At 35.4% G+C, this 21,470-nt stretch overlaps 1 protein-coding gene across 4 annotated transcripts in view; it reads left to right on the top strand.

The window, feature by feature from the left end:
• Positions 1–21,470, top strand: part of LOC126768049 (uncharacterized) — a 252,387-nt gene that overhangs the window by 115,114 nt on the left and 115,803 nt on the right. For 3 of the 4 annotated variants that reach the window (XM_050485929.1, XM_050485928.1, XM_050485925.1), the window contains exon 2: positions 18,955–20,002. In XM_050485929.1, the coding sequence (XP_050341886.1) occupies positions 19,912–20,002 (91 nt within the window). In that variant the 5' untranslated portion in view covers positions 18,955–19,911. The remainder of the gene's footprint in view (positions 1–18,954; positions 20,003–21,470) is intronic. The other variant, XM_050485926.1, reaches the window with a different exon arrangement.

Below are 21,470 nucleotides of genomic sequence, written 5' to 3'. Positions count from 1 at the left end.
GGGTTGCCTCATAAAAGCCAACGGATTTAACAGTGTGTTCTAGTCTAAAAAAATATATATTTTCAAAGCTTAACTATTCTAGAATATGTCTACAATAATATTTTACAAATTGCATATTATTTTCGGAGATATTTGGCTTGCCCGGCATGCAAACTGGTTCGGCCGAAACTGAAACTTCAAATGCGTTTTTCGAGAAATTGCCTTTTTTCAATACCGTTCACTCGATTTCTCAGTTTTTCTGAACTGATTTACCTGAAGTTTTTAAAGAGTCTTCTATATAGTCTTGTCTATGTCTAAACTAGCCCCAAATTTCAATTAAAAATAAAATCGAAACAGTCAAAGAAGTGGTAGATATTTTTTTATTCCATGGAATATCTTCTTTCAATCTTTTTTATGGTTCCAGATATTGCGACTTTATTCTAGATCAATAATTTTTTTTGGTTTCAGCTTAACCCTGCAAGGGTTGAAATTATAGATATGGTAACGTGACAATTTTTTGAGACTCTTCTCCTTATCAGCTGCTAATTTATAAAAGTTTACCTTTTTTATTTTTTGATTTTCTCCTGTATTGTTGTATGACATGCGTTCTGGAAATTTCGAAAATACGATTTACACTAATAAAAGATTCACACTAATGGATTAATCTCTCTAGCGAAAAAATGACAAAAAGTGGTCGACCAAAACGGTACATATTTGTTCACGTATTTATTAGTATAATTATAGAGTAAGTTGAAGTTAGTTTAGAAATACGAAAATACTTTTTCGACTACCCAATATTTGTACTTCTACGAACATTTATTTCGCTAAAATCGCTCAAAATTCAGTTCCTTTGTTTTGACGCAATAACTTTCATAGTGGGTCGCGTCGTTTCAACTAAATTAAACTTTTAACTAGCTATTGCTGTACTTTTATCACAGCACTAGCATATATAGTATAAAACAACCAGACTTATGTGTATGTATTTCTAAAACAATGTGCCGTTGATCCTTTGGCAGGTATAACCAGAAGGCTGTTTTTATTTCTACTCGGTTCATCGGCCGCAGTGCAGTTATCATTATGGCCGTTGAGGCAAAAATAACACTAAAAGCAATGACATTTAATTGTGAAATGTCAGAAAGCAATTAACGCAACCCCTTCTATTGAGCTGGAAATTGCATTACTGTGAAATTTGATGGTGTTATAATGGTGGAAAGGCAACTTGTATGTTGTTGTTTTTAAATTGTTTTATATAGTCACGTTTATGTGCGTTTGGTTATTTCGAAAAATAAATATTAGGTTTTATAGTGTCAATTAATTGAAAATCGAATGCACTTTGCTATTAGTCTAGTAATTGAAGGGGTTTTTTTCAATAATTTAGGGATACTTAGGTCGATTTGGTGTTAAAGAATGCAGCAACAGCTGGAACTTATTAACTTAACTTATTATTATGATCATGATTCATTATCAATTTAGATATTGCCAAGGCCGCACTTAGAAATTAATTTTAATAAACAAAATCGCAGATTCAGAAAATTAAAAAAAAAAACTATTTTGTCAGCCAAAATTACCCTCAATAGTTATAAACCCAATACTTGCCAAGACCAAATACTCGCACAGCCGAAAATTACACTCAAAAGTTCGGCCATAATTGCGTAACCGGAGTCTACGCCAATAAGGAAGAAGAAGTTATAGACCCATAGAGCCGAGGAGGTAATAAATTGCTTCAGAAATTGCAGTGATCGTGATGTAGAAGCCCTGAAAGAGAGAAGAGCATGGATAAATATTCGTTGAACATCAGTTTATGACATGAAACCAAAATTTGCTCATGCTGCGGTTACAGTTTTATTTGTACATGAATCATGTAGAGAAGTTAAAGAGAACTTTCGAGCTGCATGGCACCTTCGAATATCTGAAAAAGACTTTTGATTTTTAACTCACCACTAAAAAGAATGCAGCCATGTTCTTTTCATTATCACAAAATTTTTTCTTAGATTTTTGGTTGCGGGACTAAAATTTAAGATATGCGCATAGTTTGGACTGGGCTCACTAAAGCCAGTGTTGTCCAAGCACCCTGATAACTTTCCATCAACTAAACGTTCACGATTATTCTATCCCCGTAAAAATTCCCTACTTCGTTTTTGCGCTAAGAGCGATTACTCAGATAGGCGAATAAAAGTGTGAGTGATTAAGTTGACTACTTTGTATATCCGACTTTTCTCCGACTACACATTCTTATTTTCTTATTGCTTTCTTTTGTTATTGTAATTAATTAATTCCACTCGTTTGTTTTTGCAGTTTTTGTTACTTTTTGCTACCTTGTAGAATGTATTGTTTTGTCGTTGCTGTTAATTAAAATGGACAACACTTAATCACGTTGATTGATAGCTGGATTGATTGATTGGCTGATTGGTTGCTTGCCAGCTTACCCACCTGTTCATTGCTATAGGCTGCAGACCACCTTTGAATGCGATTTATAGTACATACATATACATATACCGACAAACCTGAATACTCTCACTGCATACCGACATACATATGTATGTATGTATGTAGTGCCACTGGTGCTCGTGCTCATATGTTAGCAATCGTTTATAAGTCCTACAAACTACGCGTAACCCAGTGAGCGTTAAGAATCACGCTTTAAGTTCGTTTCATATTTAATATAAGGTTATGTGGAAGTAGTTGGTCAATTAAAGGTATACATTTCACTAGAACACCAGAAAAAAAGTTTAATTTAGCTGCACCGAAATTATAACCTTTAGTATATAAACCTTCAGTGGTGCATTTTTAAAAGAAAAAAGGGTATACAAATATCTCTGTCTCCATTTTGATTGAATGGTGTCGCACTATAAACTTTACTAAACACGACAATCCTTCAGATTTCTCTGGAACTTTCACAATAAAGAGTATTCTAGATTTTCTCTCTGGCTTTAGAAATTAATAATCCATACATTTTTAGCTATGGAAAGTGCTTCGATTTAACATTTTCACTTTGTTATCAATTTTATTTTGTTAACTGGGAGACTTTATATGTGTTTTCCCACGCACACGCATTCAGGAAGGCGTTGTATATCTACAAAGAGAAGGCAACATAAAAGCGCTGTCCATTTCCATGCGCCTTCGATGACGACGCATCAATAACGAAAGTCGAATAATTTATAGGCGCTATTTCATTACGACCTCACTAACGAGTGGCTCTTTGGTTGTGCAGTAAAAGCAAATTGCGCGAAACAACACAGCGGGGATACTGCCATATTTCCACACACACACGAATGTACGGTGCATATACAGAAGTATGCAGATAAGCTGGTACATTAGGGAGGCTCGTAAAAATTCCAATAATGAAAAAAGCTGTTATTCTCAGGTTTTATTCACTTTTTATATACTTGTAGTAGACCAATTTAATGAAGAAATAAAAAATGAAAATATTAATATTTTTATTATAGTATAACAAAAACATATAACACTTTGATTTGAATTCTATATGCAAACAGTTTAGTAAATTCCTTTTATCAAAAATATAATATATATAATCACTGAAAATATTATGCGTATCCATTACTTTAATTGTTTTGTGTCCTGAAAGAGTGTTCAAAGTTGTATGTTGAGGAGTAGCCACAGCAAAAAGTTAGGTTTGATGATTTTCGAGTTTCTCCACACAGTCGTTCGAGCAAGTATAAGTAATAAGCAATTGAGAAGTTACATGGGTTAATGGGTTTCATAAAATCTGTATTTTTGTTGTATCATTATGTTGTACAATACCTCTAGCATATTGTCCTCAATACTCAAGTTGATCTGAGTAATAGTTTCGGGGATACAGCCTTAAGAACTTGTGCGCTCGAGGCTAGTCAGGCCAAGTGCGCTGTCTTTAAACGGGTTTTTCTCGAAACTGTGTTTTTGAAGTCAGTTGGCAAGATTTATCGAGAACTACTCAGCCGTTCTTAATGAAATGCACAGTTCTAATACAATTCTTAAAGACTTGGACAAAGATTTTTTTTCGATTACAACACGGGGTCAGTAGGGTAATCTGGTCTGTTTTATTGGACATATTTTATAGAAATTTTTATTCTACAATAGAAATTTTTTTTTTTTCACATATCATGAGTGGAAGTTTTTGATATCGGAGAAAAGAGAAAATGCGATTTTTGGCGGACAAAGTATTGAAACACAAAAATAATTAAGCAAATCGGTTGAGTAGTTCGACCAGACTCATGTCCGCCAGTTACCATGTTTCATGTCCAGCGCTCCGAACGTCGAGCGATATTATTATTTTTGGGCTTTTTTCGAAACCTTCTTCTTTCTACATTAATTCTAAGGGTATAGGGAACAGAAAATGCAAAAAAAATTTTTTTTTTTGAAAAAAGATTACCCTACTGACCCCTAACAAAATGTCGCGAAATTTTCACTTTTTTGTAAAAATGTCTGCCGAAAATACAATTTTCAGTTATTTTTCCTCTTCGTCCAAGTTCTAGGTTACGGTTTTAACTAAAACACGTAATTTTTCACTTTAATTTTTTTATATAAGAAAAAAAATGTTGATGTTTTTTGCCCGAAGAAACCCTTATTATCCGTTAAAAAAAAAAAAACAACAGTGATTAATATTTTCTAACGGCATGGTTTGCACAAAAAACTATAAGATTCTTCTTAATTACCCTAGCATACAATGTATACCTATGAACGTATTTAATTAATGCTGTTGAATACGTGAGTTTCTCCGTCAAAGCATGTCTCTCTCTTATTAATCTGCTTTCGTACAAAGATTGATACCACTTTATTTATTCATATCGAAAGAGAAGCTCTTTTAATATGTTATAAGGCATGACAGTCATCTGCAATACTGAAAATTCGATGCTCGAAAATGCCAAAGGCTGAACACTAACAAATCTCAGTTGAGTTTTGTAAAACGAATTTTAGCCAAGTCAAGCACCAAAATTTGATGTGATATTAATAGTATACTTATGTATGTGACTCAGTTTTGTAAAATCACTCCTTTTGGAAGTTGCTTAGAGTTATGTTATATAGCTTTGGTTCGAGCATAAGCGTCGAATTTGTTTTGATGTCTTCAATTAACTCAAAACGGTATCCAGGGAAGAGCGGTTCTTTGAGTTACAAGAAATAGCCAGAAGTCACATGGAGGTCAATCAGGTGAATATGGTGCTTGCTCAATGATATTTGTTGAGTGTTTGGCCAAAATTTAACACAAATACGTTAAAAATTTTTGGAAAATTCGACAAACACTACTGAGGTCGACTGACATAAACAGCTACTGTAAATACACTGGTTAACAGATCACGCTAATTTTTGGCATCATAATTAAGGACAGTTGTACAAACCTAGGAAAAAAAATGTATCTGTCTTCCATACAAGCGGGAGATGAGAGGGGCAAATGAAGAATTCCTGGTGCTTTCTTGACAGGGTGTATGATGACTCCTTACAATTCATCTTTCAAAACTCTTAAAAACCCGCTTTTTTGTAGTGAAACATTAAAATTATGCGTTTTGCGTGGCCACAGTAAAAATTTTTACAATAAAAGCAATTTGTGGAAATCTGACAATCAAAATAATTGTATAATGTCTTTAGCTGCCATAACATTTTTTGAGACATATATTTTCTTATTGAATGGAATGGTTGAAAACTTACAACAGATATCAAATAACTCCGAAAACCATTTGGCCACCTTCGCATTCTATGTATAGCGGCAACTATCAAGTGCTGTCCAAACGCGTTAAACTGTCTGCTGGCATTTAGTGAGATTTAAAATGCCGCAGCTGTAAAATCTACATACGCCACCGACAGCGTTAATGCCAGTGTCGGCATCGTCAAATGACTATATAATGAGACGTAGTGTGGAGAAACGCCAACACTGCTGGCTGGGCGTGCACAAATTACGGAATACACACGGTCGGCGGTAAATACGAAATGTCCAGTTTGGACAGCAGCGAAAGCAGGCAACGGGGCGCACGTAAACACGGGGTAAAAGCCTCATTAAAAGCAGCGCACTTGGATTAGGTATACCGCGATGAGGATAAAATTTCAGTTCATTGCTGTTAAGGTAGGCGAATATGAGGGCAATGCTAAATGACAGCTAAATGCTCTAGCATACCATTAGGCGCGCAGGATGAATGCAGTTTGAAATTGGATTGGGGTTAGTGGATTGCAGCATGCATTTATCTAGTGAGCAAAATTATTTCAACTATTTTCTGAATGCAAAAACAAAACCAGCAGTCAAGTAGCTTGGTTTATAAAAAGTATTTGCTTTGCATAAAAAATGCGGAAATAAATAAATAAGTTCAACTGCTCGTTCACCGCATTTTTGTGCCACCGGTGGCGGTTTGGCATAGCAGCATATGCAACCGCCGATTTCTGCTGCTTCTCACTTCATTCATTTAAAATTTTAATAATTTCCACGTTGTTTTCCTGGCGGATTACGTTTTTATTTCATGCGCACAGCCGCACAGCAGTGCCGTGGCAATTTTACGGTTCACTCATTTAGCAGAAATTCCAACAGATCTACAGCCGCGCAATACACGTCAGACCAAGTAAACACTTTAGAACAAATAAATAGCACAATCAGGTCCTTTCGCCGCGCGCAGGCAGTACAAGAGACCGTTAAGTAGTGATGGTGCCGGCTGGTGCTCGGCGCTTGGTTTGCTCAGTCGCAGCGCTTTGTTGGTGTTGTTGTGCATTCATTTGTGGCCCACTAATTTTTTCAAACCATTTCGTGAGCCTTACCGGAAACGGATATATTTGTTTAGTGCAGCTCGCTTCGTGCTCGCGATTGTTTGTATAGCTTTGGATCTTTGTAAGCGCATTTGTATTGGTGTGCGCTTAGGACCTCGACAAGGTGTTGGTGTTTGTAGTGTGTAATATTGTTTTGCCACCGCTAAAGAAAAGAAAAACACCCAGCTGGCACTCATAAAACCTGGCAACCGGAAATTGTTGTGGCGCTCAGCGAAATCCTTGTGGTATTTCACCGCCAAGTGGCAGGAAGCAAATAAAATCCGGTCATAATTTGCATTTAAAAGAAGTCATCGGTTGAATAGGAAAAATTTGTGCTTAAAACGAATTACTTTACTGGAAAATTTCGCTCACAAAACTCATTAAACTTAGCCAGATATTTTACTTAAAATATTTTATTAAAGCAAGGGGCTATTCATACTTTTCTTTACTTTAGTGGCGATTTCAAAATCTCCATAGAACTTCGTATACATATGTATAGCGAGAAATATGAATTTGCAATGAATTAGTATTTTGTTCGCGAAACCGACGAAAAGCCATGGATGCCAACTATACATTATAGTAACTATAAATATGTCACCGCATTTGTACACTTTATATTTAAACCAATGAAGTTTATGAAGAATTTAGGCATTATTTTCTCAGCACAAGTTGGAAGTGTTATTACTTACTAGTCTAGCACATATTCTTAGCTGAAGTTTATATCAAGATTTTAACTACTGTTTAGCTGGGAATATTCGCTATAAGATAGCCAGGCTGGCAAAAGTCGCCAAATTTTGAAAAAGCATATTATTAAGCTTACTTATATTAAAAAGTGTTAAAAAAGTGGTTTTACGGTTTTCGACTAAATTAAGTCATGGTGGTTTCAGTTGTGATTCGACATGTTTTATACCTATTTCTGTTCAGGAGTTCATCATGCCAGTATTTTTTTTTTTTAATTTGAACTAAAATCCTAACCCAGAGTTAAGAGACATACAGTAAAGTTAGTTATATTGAACTAACTTGAACTTTAGTTATAGAAACAAATCATAAATTTTCAAAGCTTTTGTGACCAAGAAATTAGCTGAATTTCTGTTGTCATCCGAGACCTTACATTGGAAAAGTTAATATTGTGTGCGTAAATGGTTATAATAGCACCCAAATTATTTACCACGATAAACTGCATGCTTTTTCATTGGGTTGAATAACATTTCGGAACACTTTTTTCAATCCGTCTGCGACAATTTCGAAAAATGAATTCTAAATGCATTCTAGGAAAAGACGCTTTATCTATTAGGTTCTGTGCTCAGAACATTTTTAAATAATGTAAAAAAGTCTTGCGGTATTTTCGCTAGCTGGCGCTGAAAGCGCGTAGTTCTAGTTTTATTCGTCGCATCGGGTCATGCTGTACCTTTTTGGAAAGCTCATTTCACGCGCTAACACGTGTTTGATTGATTGTCGTTTCTTTTAAGTCGTTCGTGAGTTATAGCGTCGCAAGCATGGAGCAAAATAAAGAGAAAATACGGCATATTTTACAGTACTACTACGATAAAGGCAAAAATGCATCTCAAGCCGCCAATAAAATTTGTGCAGTTAATGGACCCGATACAGTTTTCATTTCCACCGCATAACGATGGTTTCAACGTTTTCGTTCTGGTGTAGAAGTGGTCGAAGATGCGCCACGCTCCGGAAGGCCTGTCGTCGAAAATTGCGATAAAATCGCTGAATTGGTCGAAAGAGACCAGCATAGTAGCAGCCGTAGCATCGGTCAAGAGCTGGGCATGAGTCATCAAAAATTCATTTCAATTTCAATAAAAAAAAAATTCAATAAAAATACCGCAAGACTTTTTTGACAACCCATTATATATACAAAAGCTTACATTTCAATGCTTTAAAGATAGGTTTCATGTAAAATGTGTCACCCTTTGCAGCGAAAACGGTCAACTTCTTCTGATAAGCCTTTATAAATCAAAAGCCATAACTATAAACAGAGAGAGAAATTGTTGTAACATGTTAATCAATATAGTAGGTTGGTGTGGAGTAAAGACATAACTTTGAAATTTAATAATTTCTCGCTTACAAGAAGGGGTTCGCCTGACCACTTGGTCTTCTCAGCGTTGATCTCATGACATATCTTTAAATGAAGCTATCTACTAGCTCAGGAGTCTAGATTGTTTCAAAATATGTCGACACAAGACTTGCCAACACAATGGAGAAGCCCATAAAGTGAATAACAAATAACCAAAATGTTATTAGATGTTGCCAATATGGTGCTTCATTTCACAAAACTGGTTTACCGAAAAATTTCAACGAGCTTGGCATATCTCATCTGTTACCGAACACGAAAAGACTTCCAAGCGAGTTTTTGCTTCAGATAAGTTTCCAAATAACTAGCTTTTCAAAGTCAGTTACAATTTCTTACTATTGACCTTTTTTTTTTACAGTAAATATTCATGCCGACACATGCTTGCTTAAAAAAAAAACCGACGCAATCGCTGCCCGCTTTACAAACTTTGCGAAATATTTACCAGCATATACGCTGGCAACTCGATTGTGCTGACATTTTCATTATTCGTTTGTGCAGTTGACTTCCGATAGAATTTTTATGCATGTGCATATGTGTGTGTTTGTGCCGTTTTTACTTTCTTTGCGCTGTCACCCTCTTCCATTGTTGCCACCAGCACACAATCAGTGGTCAACAACACGACTGAACAAAGCCATTGATGGAAATTATGTAAGTATATGTGTGTATGTATATGTGCAGCGCTGCGTGTACAGTGGGTTGGCATGGATTGGCAACAGCTGGATGAACAACTGGCAAAGAAGTTGGTGCGAAAAAAATTGCTAAATTATAAAATAATTCAATGGCAGTGCTTTGGATCCACATACAGTATTTACACATATACATATATATATATACTTATATGTATGTGCATGTCTTAATATATGCATATGTATGTGTATTGTGGACGCGAGTGTGCGACTGTACCTCGTGTTGTGGCGAAATTCACATATTCCATTCGCACATAAGCGCTTTTTCATTTGCTCGCCTTCACATGTGCCACACATACATACGCACATACAAATGCCTGCGCATGTGTATGTGTGTGTCAGTTTTTGCCCACAATAAACCGCAAAATATGCAATCGACAGTCTGGGACATTAAATTCAACTTTCAATTCTATTCATTTGCCCGCTGGCTAACCAGCGTTTTTGCTGTGCAACTGGCGGCAAGCGGCCAGCAAAGCAAAAGGAAAAAGTTCACCATTTGCTGTGCAAAAAATGCGACTAACCAAAAGGCAAGAACAACAACAAAAATGCAAAGTGAACTGAAACAACAGCGCTCAAGCGCTATTTAGTAGACAAGAGCGCGTTGCCGGCGCAAATGGCAATCATAGTAATACTAACAGCGTGCATGCAACAACAATAACAACAGCAAGCATGTAGTAACTGTTTATCCGGCAGCCGTGAATATGTGCAAGCGAAAAAGAGGACATTAAGCAATTCAATGTCATGCTAAATTTCAAATTGCATGCCACACACACACATTCACATTTGTTTTTTACAATTGTACGAGTATGTGTGTATTTGCACGAGGAAAGTCGAAAAAACTGAGTTCAATTATTGCAATTGCCCAAGAACGTATGTTTCTTTATTGTTGTCGTCTGTTGGCCATTTGTGACTATTGAATATTTAGCAGTTGTTTTTTCAACATATACATACATATATTATGAACTAAGAATGCCCGCTTTTTGTTCCGAGTCAATTGAATGCGACATGGTTTTTGCAACTAGTTTGTGTTGTGTCGTTAGTTGTTTTATTGATTGTGCGTTTATATAGTATCTGCACATAGCAGTTGCATCTTTGGTTGTAAGGAGTAGCAAATCGATGGCTAAGCTCTGGTGAAATAATTTTAGGTTTATTTTCAATAATTTATAATTTGATATAGATAAGTATAAAACTGGTTTTTATATGCAATTCCTAAATTAATTTAAAATAATTTAGTTTAAAAATAGCTTGGCGGCATTTACTCTGTTAAAGAATGTTATGGGTTTCCTCAAAAAACAGCTTATTTTCAATTTTTTTTTTTCATATAAAATATCAAATAATTTATGCAAGCAGTTAAATTTAGAGTATTTTATGTATACGTACATAAAAGAAAGTTGTGTTAGTTACACCATTTATAACTCAATAACCGCTGAACCGATTTGAAAATTGGTGGGGAGGCAGCTTAGAACCACGGTAAATACATAGGATACTGTTTATCTCTTCATGTTAAAATTCAATACAATTCATAAATACAAAAATTATATTTCAAGTCATAAATGTTTGTTAAAAACTTATGCAAGAAAATTTTAGTAATTCAAATACAGAAAGAAATAAGTAAAATTTTCATATCCATACATGCATTTCGTTATACTGATTGTGCTCCTGAACCAGGCAGTTTTTTAGTCATCCTTTAATCCCGTCAGATTTATTTAATACCACAACTAAAAATGGCATTGACATTTTCGTCGTCAAGGCATTGCGGATACTTTGCTAGATTATGGGCGAAGGACGCAAATGCATTCATAACAAACCAAATGCGATATCTAGCATAAAAATAAAGGGACTAATAGGAGTGTTGATGAGAAGGTCTATTATAATTTGATATATACAGAAATATTTAATAATATAAAGCTTGGTATTAGAGGGGGCAAAAACAAAATTAGTGAAAACTTTATTTTTGACGAACATTTGTACATAAAAAAGCAAATTCTTGGAGAAAGTTTTTCGACGTCTTTTTTCTTCATAAATAGTTGTAATTGATTGAATAGTTGTAAAGAACCTTCTTTTAGGATCTTGTAAATTTTATTTCGAAGACTTGTCTAAATTTCATAAAGATCGGTTGAGTAATTCTTGACAACAGTTTGGAGGAAACGCGCTCAAGGTTTTATGTGACTCTATAGCTGACCGTGATGAAGCAAATTTTCAAAGCTGTATCTCCGAAACTGTTACTCGCATGAACTTCAAAAAACTAAGACAATATGCTGGATATATTACAGAATTAAATGCGATAATAAAAAAAAACATGTTTGTTTTTTTTTTTTTGGAAGCCTTAATTCGTTGTAAAATTGTTTTTGGCACAGTAAGAGCCTTTCTCCACTAAAAGAAGAGGCGCGATGCATTTGGGCATCCGACATAGAACATGCTAGTGCAAGGTTAGGGTGTAAGTGCTGTCATTCGGACTGAACGCCGGGTATAGTTGATTCGATTCGCCACTCTCTAACCCGTGGTTAATCGAAGATAGTGTTTTTCTCTGGTATCTATTTTATGACACCTACATGTGGACATTTAATCATTGTTTTGAAAAATTCAAATCTTTTCGAAGTAGACTTTTCACATTTATATTTGGGATTTGAGCCATAGTTATTTAAAAACTTATAAAGCCAAAAACATTTTGATTGTTATTTTTACAAATATGAAGAATTAATTTTGGAAATATATTTCATTCAGGAGAACTTTGTATTTCAAGTTATCGCTGCGGACTCAAATCCAGTCAGTCCAGATAATATGTTGGACGAAATATCATACCTGAAATTTCACACTGAAATGCAAAAAATGAATATTTCGATTTTGAAGTGAGGTATATTTCAATTACTCCGTGTACTGAGCATTCCGTCCTTGATCTTGCATTTTTACAATAACCTGCTCCGCACAGCAGTAAATGAATTTTAAGTCAGCACTTCACTTCTGTTTACATGAAAAATGTCAAGGAGAAAGCCGGAATAGCCAGAGATGCGATTTTTTTTCTAAAATAGGCCTGTATATATGTAGATAATGAAAATTGAAATTAGTTTGCAAAAATCAAAGTATAATATTATCCATTATGTTGCACTCACATTTCCACAATGTTCGTGACTTGCGTGTATTTAAGCTTTTGGTTGTCCAAAATTTAGCTCAACTAAAGTCTGCAACAAAAAGGCAAAAAACCATCCAGCTAATCTATTATCTTCGCACTTTATTATTTAATATTTAATATGGTGTCCATCCTTCCGCTATGTAATAAACATGTACATATAAGAAAATATCCCTTCCAATAGGTGTACTCTTCTTTGCCCCAGGGGTGTGACTTGATTTTCTCCGAAAATTAACATAGCAAAACTTCTGCAAAGTTTTCGAGTGAAGTTTTAGTTACGCACCAACTTAAGTCCTCTAACACTTTACGTTGCGCACATACATAAGCACACCTGAAACACCGTGCAGGAAAATTTTTCACTTCGCCATAGAGTACAAGTGGTATAATTTGACATATTGTTTGAGCTTTGAAAAGTCTGAGAGTCAATATTACTACAGTAAATGAGGAATAAAATCGCGCATGATTCATAAGACTAAATGGTTGAACTAGAATGGGTGTTTACTAGGTTGTTAATGATGATACGGGCATGGACGTACGACCCAAATCAGATTCCTCCATTCGATCATTCAAAAGTATTGGAGTGCATATTCGAGGCACCAGTGTTTTCCAGTACTGAACCCAAGTGAAAGGCTGGATTTCCCTACACGGTTGTCATTATAAACCCATGTCCATTAGTGCTCACACACATACATATATTGTTAGTATATAAGTGCGTTTCATACATCGTTAACATTCACTTTTCTAATTTCATTCTCACAATCTAACCACGTACTTAAATATGTGCTTGGCCCCGTTGCTGTTCAGTTAAAGTTAGCACAAGTGTTTGTTACTTCTTGTTAGTTTTGCACATATGCTTGCTTGTATATGCGTAGGTATGTAATTTGTGGCAGTATATGATGCAGGTGCTGAGCAACACCTGCTGCAAAAACTTTTACGAAATGTAAATAAGGTAATTGACTCATAGATTTACCTATATGTGTGAATAAACGTTAAGAGAGCGTTGCACATATGCTCTCGCGTGACTGTAGAGACGAACATTCAGTACAACATTAAACTTAATATTCTTCTTTCGCACTATAATCGTGGGTCGGTCTGGCTCGAGAACTGAAAACCTTGCCATTTGACTCTATCCTTTGCGAGGTAGCTATGCTCGAAATTCTTTCATGGGATACGTGGGCACCGTTTCTCCAGCCATGGATCTCGAGTCGTAAGAGCTTTTCGTTGGAACGTCATTTTCCATGTTAACAGCATAGTATAAGCAGCGCATTTGTCGGATTTGTAAGCGCTTAACTATATCCTTGTCGCCGTAGACCTCAAACAGTTTCAGTTTCTTCGATATTCATGGCTCACGTGGACACCCTAATAATCTTGCACAGAACAGTTTTCTCGAATACGCCAAGTGCTTTCCCGGCTTATTTCGTCATCGTTCCTGTTTCTGCATTGTATAATTGGACGGAAATAATGAGAGACTGATCGAGCGTAGTTTTTGTTCGTCGAGAGATGGATCTGCATCTCAATTGCTTACAAATCTCAAAGTAGCGCCTGTTAACAAGAGTTATTCTGCGCTTGATTTTCAGGCTTTGATTATTGGTTGGTTGAACTTAATTTCTAAAAATATGAGGAAAAATTGGTATGTGGTAGCCAGCCATAGTTCAGCTACCATACTCAATATTTATACTTGCGTGCGTGTTGAACACCACCGGCCAACTTTGTGTGAGATGTGGTAAACAACCCGTGTGAATCTGAAGGTCACGTCTAAAAATGTGGGAACCTTAATGGGGTCACTCCGAATCAACTAAGAGATTTCCAAAGACATCGGTGACGATTTACGGCTCCTATCTGATGAGAAAAAAATGTTTTGTGGCATAGGTGAGGTTTGGTACTTCAGCATAAAGCAACCCCAAAATCTATGTATTTAATAAGCAGCATAGTCACTGCTACCAGATAATCGGCCAAATTATCTTAAAGATTCGCTTAATGTGAATAATTTATTTTCTCGACGCCTTTGTATGGTTCCTCTCCTCAAGATGGATACTGGTTTAAAGTCCATAAAGACATTTATGACAAATTTGTACTAAAATTATTAAAAAGTTTAATTTATTTCATTTATATAGCTTGCTAACACGAATAAGTGTTGTTATTTTGAAGATTTGAAAAATTAATAATTTTGTAAAACAAAAAAAAAAAAAATACGTTTACAAAGCAAAGCGACGAGTGTAATAGCATTCGACAAAAAATATTCAACGAGTGAATGCGTAAGTAAAGGCATCAACTTCCGCAGCACTGATTTACTTTTCGCTTTCAGGCATTACTAATGCCACCGACCGATTTGGCCTGCTATGGCATTAAAAGCAAATGGCATTGTGGTGGAGCTTATCTGCGTGCACACACACACACACATATCCACATCAGCGCAATGGTACAGAAACTGCGAGTATATATTATTTTCATTAATTAATCATGCCCCCGAGGAAGACCTCTTATCACCAGCCACGATTCGCGTAAATGTGCAGTGTAAGCCAAAAACGCACACAAACACCTTTATAACTTAGCGCATTTGTATGTACATATATATATATATATACTTGCTGTATATATAGCCTAGCACACATATACAATAACATTATTATTGTTGTTGATATCACATACATATTTAATAGATTAAAGAAAGCTGCAATGAAATTAGAAGAAAAATGTACGAAAACAACAACACAATGGGCTAAATAAAATAAATGAATCGCGAAAAAGCAGCAAAGCGGTGCAGCATTATTATTGTTTGCTTGCGGGTGTGTGTGAGCAGCGTGCGGGAGGGGGGATGTGCGCTTGTTGGTTTGCAAAAATCCCCGCAGTGACAATATAAATATGAAAGGAGATTTGCTGCAAGCTCGATTGTCGCTATAAAAAGCAATCTCACAAGCGCACTCACACACACACACATTCAATGTGTGTACGTATGTGCGCGCTCTAAATGAGAAATGACCCTGGTCTTGCTGTGTAATTATTTTCATTGTTTTTTTTCGAATTTATTTACATTTTATTTCTTTGTTTTGCGAGGGGCTTTGACTTAATCGCTTTTTATGTCATATTCACCCTTTCTGCCATTGTTTTAACTCGTTGAAAAATATCGCTGCACACTTTCTGGCGTATTACGTTTGTTATTTATATTTTTTTTTGTAGTTAGCAGCTCCGTTATTTTGAATTTAATTATGGTGTTAGCGCACAGGTGACAACCTTCGTAAATAAGTACTTTTGTGAAATAAACAGTATATTTTTAGCAAAAAAATAAGTACAACTTTTAGATTTAATGTTTTAAAAACAGAAAAATAATATTTCTTAATATAGATACAATAATATTGACAACATACGAGGTATGTTCAAGAAGTTTTGCGAATTTTGTGTTTTTTCAAAAATTATTTATTTATTCATGAATATCTATTTTGTCCCCTTCAAAGTAATCCCCATGAGATATTATACACTTGTCCCAACGGTTTTTCCAATCTTCGAAGCACTTCAAAAAATCATTTTTTTTATCTTCTTCAGCTTCTCCTTCGATGCCGTCTTTAGCTCGTCAAGAGAAGCGTAACGTCGTCCTTTCATGGGCCTCTTCAGTTTAGGGAACAAGAAAAAGTCACAGAGAGCCAGATCTGGGGAATACGGTGGCTGCGGCATCATTAGTGTGTTGTTTTTGGCAAAAAAGGCGCGCACAAGCAACGATGTGTGAGCAGGGGCGTTATCGTGGTGCAAAGGCCAATTTTTGTTCTTCCACAAATCCGGGCGTTTTTGGCGGATTGCTTCGCGCAAATTGCGCATAACTTGCAGGTAATATTCTTCCCTGTGGCTAGAACTCATGATGCACCACGCCCCTGCAATCGAAGAAAACTGTCAGCAAAACTTTCGCGATACTTTTTGAACACACCTCGTATGTTTTTAATAAGTATTATCGGCAGAAAAGTATTTAAATATTTTTATTTCATTGTGTTCCATAAATTCGCTTTTCAGCACTGACTTTTATTAATTGGTCTAACAAATTACCTTTATCTTTCTTTACTTGCAGATTGCCGTACATTTTGATTGCGCAAACAATAACGCAAAGCGAACCAACGCATTTTCCAGCTTAACACTGCTTCAACAGCGCTCATACACATACATATTAGTGCAAATAAGTCCACCCACCAGATAGCATCGCTTGAAAAATATCAACACGCACGCGCATGTCAACGCTAATGGGCACCAGTGCAGTGAATGTGTTAATAAAAATTTCATTGTGTAATCAAAATGAAATTACGAAAGCTTACCGCTGTGACCATGCCATAGATTGGAGCTTTTGAATGTCGCAAATGCCTGAAGTTACGCGCGCCAAGGGTTGTGTGCTGCACCCTTTGTAACAAAACAGCATTTCTTTATGCAAAACTTGCCTGCACGCATTTCTGTTGCATACCTTTAGGAGTGTAAGAGATCAGATTATGCGAAATTGTGCGGTATTTTGTATTTTGCTCCTTAATATTATGCGGAATATGAAAGGCTGGGTTGATGAATAGAACAACAACGTTTTAGAAATGCTATATTTTCGCTAAAATGACATATATGTAGGTACCTCTGTAGGCTGGTATGCATATTTTGAAGTTAACACCTACCATATTTGTTAGGGGTTACTTGATTTTTTTAGAAAAGCTGTCGAAACTCAGATATGCAATAATGGGCGGAATGTAGGCAAAATAAATCGACTTTTTAGCGGTATTAATGAAACACACTTTCTGCACGATTTTTGGCAAAAAAAAGTATTATTATGAAAGTAGAGCAAAATTTTTTCTGTGACGTCATTTTAGCATACTTCTACAGTGCGCTGTGAAAGCGATATTGAACAATCAATTTTTTAAATAAAACTGTGTGAACTTAAGATGTGAGTTTGATGTTGTACTTTAGTAGAGCTACTTCTTGCTCTACATTGTCATTTATATTTTGTAAGTTTGGGAACAGAAGTTCACTGGAGCGGGTCGATTTACTGGGAGCTAAAAAAAACGGAAACATCGTAAAAGCGTGAAATATTCTACTGATCATTGTGAACAACTTTCCCTTAGAAACAATGGTGTTAAAACGTTTCGGTTTCGAGCCAACGTTTTTTAAGGGAAAGTTTTACAGAGAATATACAAATTTGCTCAACGGTTTTTGAGACATCCCAATTTAATACATAGGTGCATTTTGAGATTCTATTGATCATTTGTCGGAATCGACCAGAAGGAACATCTACATCACACATCTCCCATCCAACCGATTATTGAGATTTTTTAAACTTTGACCTAAAAATCGCTGGCTCAAAATCCGTTTTGGAGTCATAGCCTCTTAGTCAAAATTGTACAGCAATATTCGTAGAACGCTTCCAACATATGCGATTTTACAAAAAAAAAATCGGCAATTCATCAACTTCTCCATATTAAAATTTCACAGAAAACTCTATTGAAAGCCTGATCTTCAGATCAAGATTATGTATTTTGCAAACACCAGGTATTTAGGAACCTTAAAGTATTCTTCTGTATATTTTTCTACAAATAATCGGTTCAGCTTTCTTTGTCGAACGATGAAACAGCCGACTTCTGAACCTATTAGCTTGTTTAAACAAGACCCTAAGTCTTAATAAAACTCGATTTGCAGCGGCAGGCTATTTCACCACCTTTAAGTAACGTTAAATGTCTGTGTGGTGAAGATACAAATTTGTGAGCTGAAATTTTCTTATAGGTCCTGAACCATATTTACGTTTAGTAAAATGAAATCACTGGAATGGACTTGAAAGAGTTGATGTTCGCTACAAATAAGCCAAAAGACTTGAACAGTGTGAGGCTATAAACAATTATGAGTGGTAAAACAGTACATGCGTGTGAAGCAAGGTGGTGGAAGTTGTGTGGGTTTTTGTTTTATTCGGAGGTAAAAAGTAATGCTAAAGGTCTTTTCACGAAGTATTAGACCCACATACAGATAAGCGCACACATGCGGGGTGTCAGTTAACTTCAGGCTTTCGTTAAAGTTTAATTATTATGAGAATATGGGGAAATGAAAGTGGAGCAGTAACGTAAATGTATTAAGTGGAGGTGAAAACCTTTTCTGTGTTGCATATAAATACACATGTTCCTGTCTGTGTGTATGTGTCCCTGTGGTACCGGGTGTATTGTGAAATTTATTTATGCATGTGTTAGTGCGATTACTGTGGCACGTGCGAATTTTTATGGGACATTTTCATGAGTGCCAACATTGCCACTGCCTGCCTGCCTGCCTGCCACATAACTTAAATGCCACATATACGGCATATGTAGCATTGCACCCGTTAGCCATAATATGTTAATATGTGTATGTTTTATTTCTTACAGCATGCAAGTGACAGCGACAGATGCGCAGGCGGGCGTTTGCGCCACCTAAATGTTTACACTAAAAAGCCAGCAACAATGCGGTCGGTCGTACGGTGCAAAACGAGCAAGTAAAATTTGTGAAGAAGAGTAAAAAAAATAGTTGAAAAATAAATAAGATAATGTAAAGTGTGAACACATATTAAAAATTAACAATATTGTGCTGACACGTGCGCAGCACTGTCCCTTGTGGAACATAACTAAACCAAAGTAATGAGCGTGAGCAGAGGACCAGCTGTAAGCCAGGTGTGCCACAACACGTATGTGACATGTTGAACGCATGCGGCAACCCACAACCGTCCAGCAGTGCACTAACAATGCATTAATATTAAAATTTCAAGTAATAAAATAGAACAAAAAGCAGCCGTGCATTGCAGTGGGGACACAAAATGTCGGATATAAATTTCAAAAATTTCATATAAAATATATTAATTGTATAAAGAGGAAAAATGTTGCATTAAATAATCACAGAAAAAAATTAATTTAATTACAATAGAAAATAGCGGTAAATGCGCAAGTGTGCATAATGCAACAGTAATCTCTAATATAAAATAAGTAAAATGCAATTAAATAAATTAGAAAATAAAGGCGTAACAAAAACACAAATTTAATTAATGTAAAAACACGATAATAACAACAACAACACAATTTAGTTAATTAAAATTGATGTAAACATAAAAATAAAGGCAAAGTAAATATTAAAACATACTAATATTAAATAAAAACAACACAAAGCTAATTAAGAATTCGGTTTGAAATTTCAGTCAGTTTTTAAAAAAGTTGCAAAAATTCAAGCTGCTACAATAATTCACACACATTTACAGCAACATACAATTTAAAATCCTGCTGACAGCGTGTATTTTTTGTGAAACGTCAACTTAACAGCAGCTAACAACAACAAGAGCAACATTACACGCAGTCATGGAGCGCGTTTTGTCCATTCTGTTGTGCCTCAGCCTAACAACTTTGCAGTTTATTTCGACACATGAGCATGGCGATGGCTTTAAACCAGGTGAGTGTGCCGAACGTATAAATAAATATGTATGCCACATACACCACATACCTATACAAGGTGTTATATGTATGTTGTATATATTAGAGAGGTTAAAAAAATATTTTTTTTTCGCTTGGTACTCCCAAAATTATGTTCTTAGAAAACTCTATGAATATGTTATGAGCTCTTAGTTCTAACATGTTTCTATTTTTTCTTATTATCAGTTAGAAAAATTCCCATTTCTATTCCAACTACTTGAATATATGTATATCTCAGTTCATAGATTTTGTAAGATCGAAATGCTCTTTAAAATAATCTCTCATGTTTGAATATATTAACAGTTTAAATTTGATCAATTTCAGGCAATATTTTTTTTTTTTAATTTAATAACTCAATGAAAAAAACTTTTGATATTGCAAATTTCACAGTTTCGTAGAAAATTTACTCCAAAATTTTTTTTTTATTCTTTTATTATTTTTTTCGTTGATTTTTAATGCTGAATAACTTGTTAACGTTAACTTAATCGAAAAATTATCAAAGACGCTAATGTAACGTCAAAAAGAACGAAATGGTGCTATATGAACCATGAGAGAGGGAGAGTGACGTCACAGTCATTCTATTAAAAATGCTTTCCTGACTTTTGTATAAAATTACTAGTCTAGTTATTCTCAAATTATTCCTACCAAACCACATTGTTTTCCGCTGATAACCTTAGCTCATACAACACTGAAAACTTGAAAACCTCTAGCACTTGAAATAGCATGACATTTATATAGAGATATGCGATGTTTACAACATATTACACGTAAAGATGCATAAACCTGCCAAAGAAACTTGCCTTTGAATACACCCAAACTCCGACTGATGAAAGATCGTTATCCTCTGAAGCTCGTAACCATGTAATAGGACGATAAGAATAATTTCAGTTAAACATTTCTTTGATATACAAGGTGTTGTTGTTCTGGCAATGGCATACAATTTTTCTCAAAACTTTGTAGAACAGGTATAAATCCCATTGCGTCACAATTACCCGACTGTCATGGCATGGAAACTCAAGTTGCTAATTACAGCGCCTATGATAGTCTGAATATTACATGGATTATAAAATTATGGCTACGAAAGATTGCCATCTCTGATTTCTGTTTCTCCAAAGATTTAAGTTTTGAAAAAAAAAAATTATTCTATTCTGAATAAAAGTTTCTAGACTAAATTGTAGATAAAAGACCCGTAGACATTACTCTTTTCGAAAACATATCACCTTCCTCATTTAAAAATATTTTGTATTTAAGTCTTCTCAATACATATGCATTTATATGAAAATTTATGATTAAAAAAGTCAAAAATGTCTTTCTACAACACCGTTAACAAAAACTTTTCATATAAATCCCTTCTGGGTACCCGCTCCAACTATGCGCACCTGCCTTTGCGCTGCCGCTCACACCGCGCATATTACCATATAATCATGAATTAAGTAAAAAATTGTTGC

Source organism: Bactrocera neohumeralis, chromosome 2, assembly GCF_024586455.1.
Source record: "Bactrocera neohumeralis isolate Rockhampton chromosome 2, APGP_CSIRO_Bneo_wtdbg2-racon-allhic-juicebox.fasta_v2, whole genome shotgun sequence".
Lineage (NCBI taxonomy): Eukaryota > Metazoa > Arthropoda > Insecta > Diptera > Tephritidae > Bactrocera > Bactrocera neohumeralis.
This window is presented reverse-complemented; position numbering and strand designations above follow the sequence as displayed.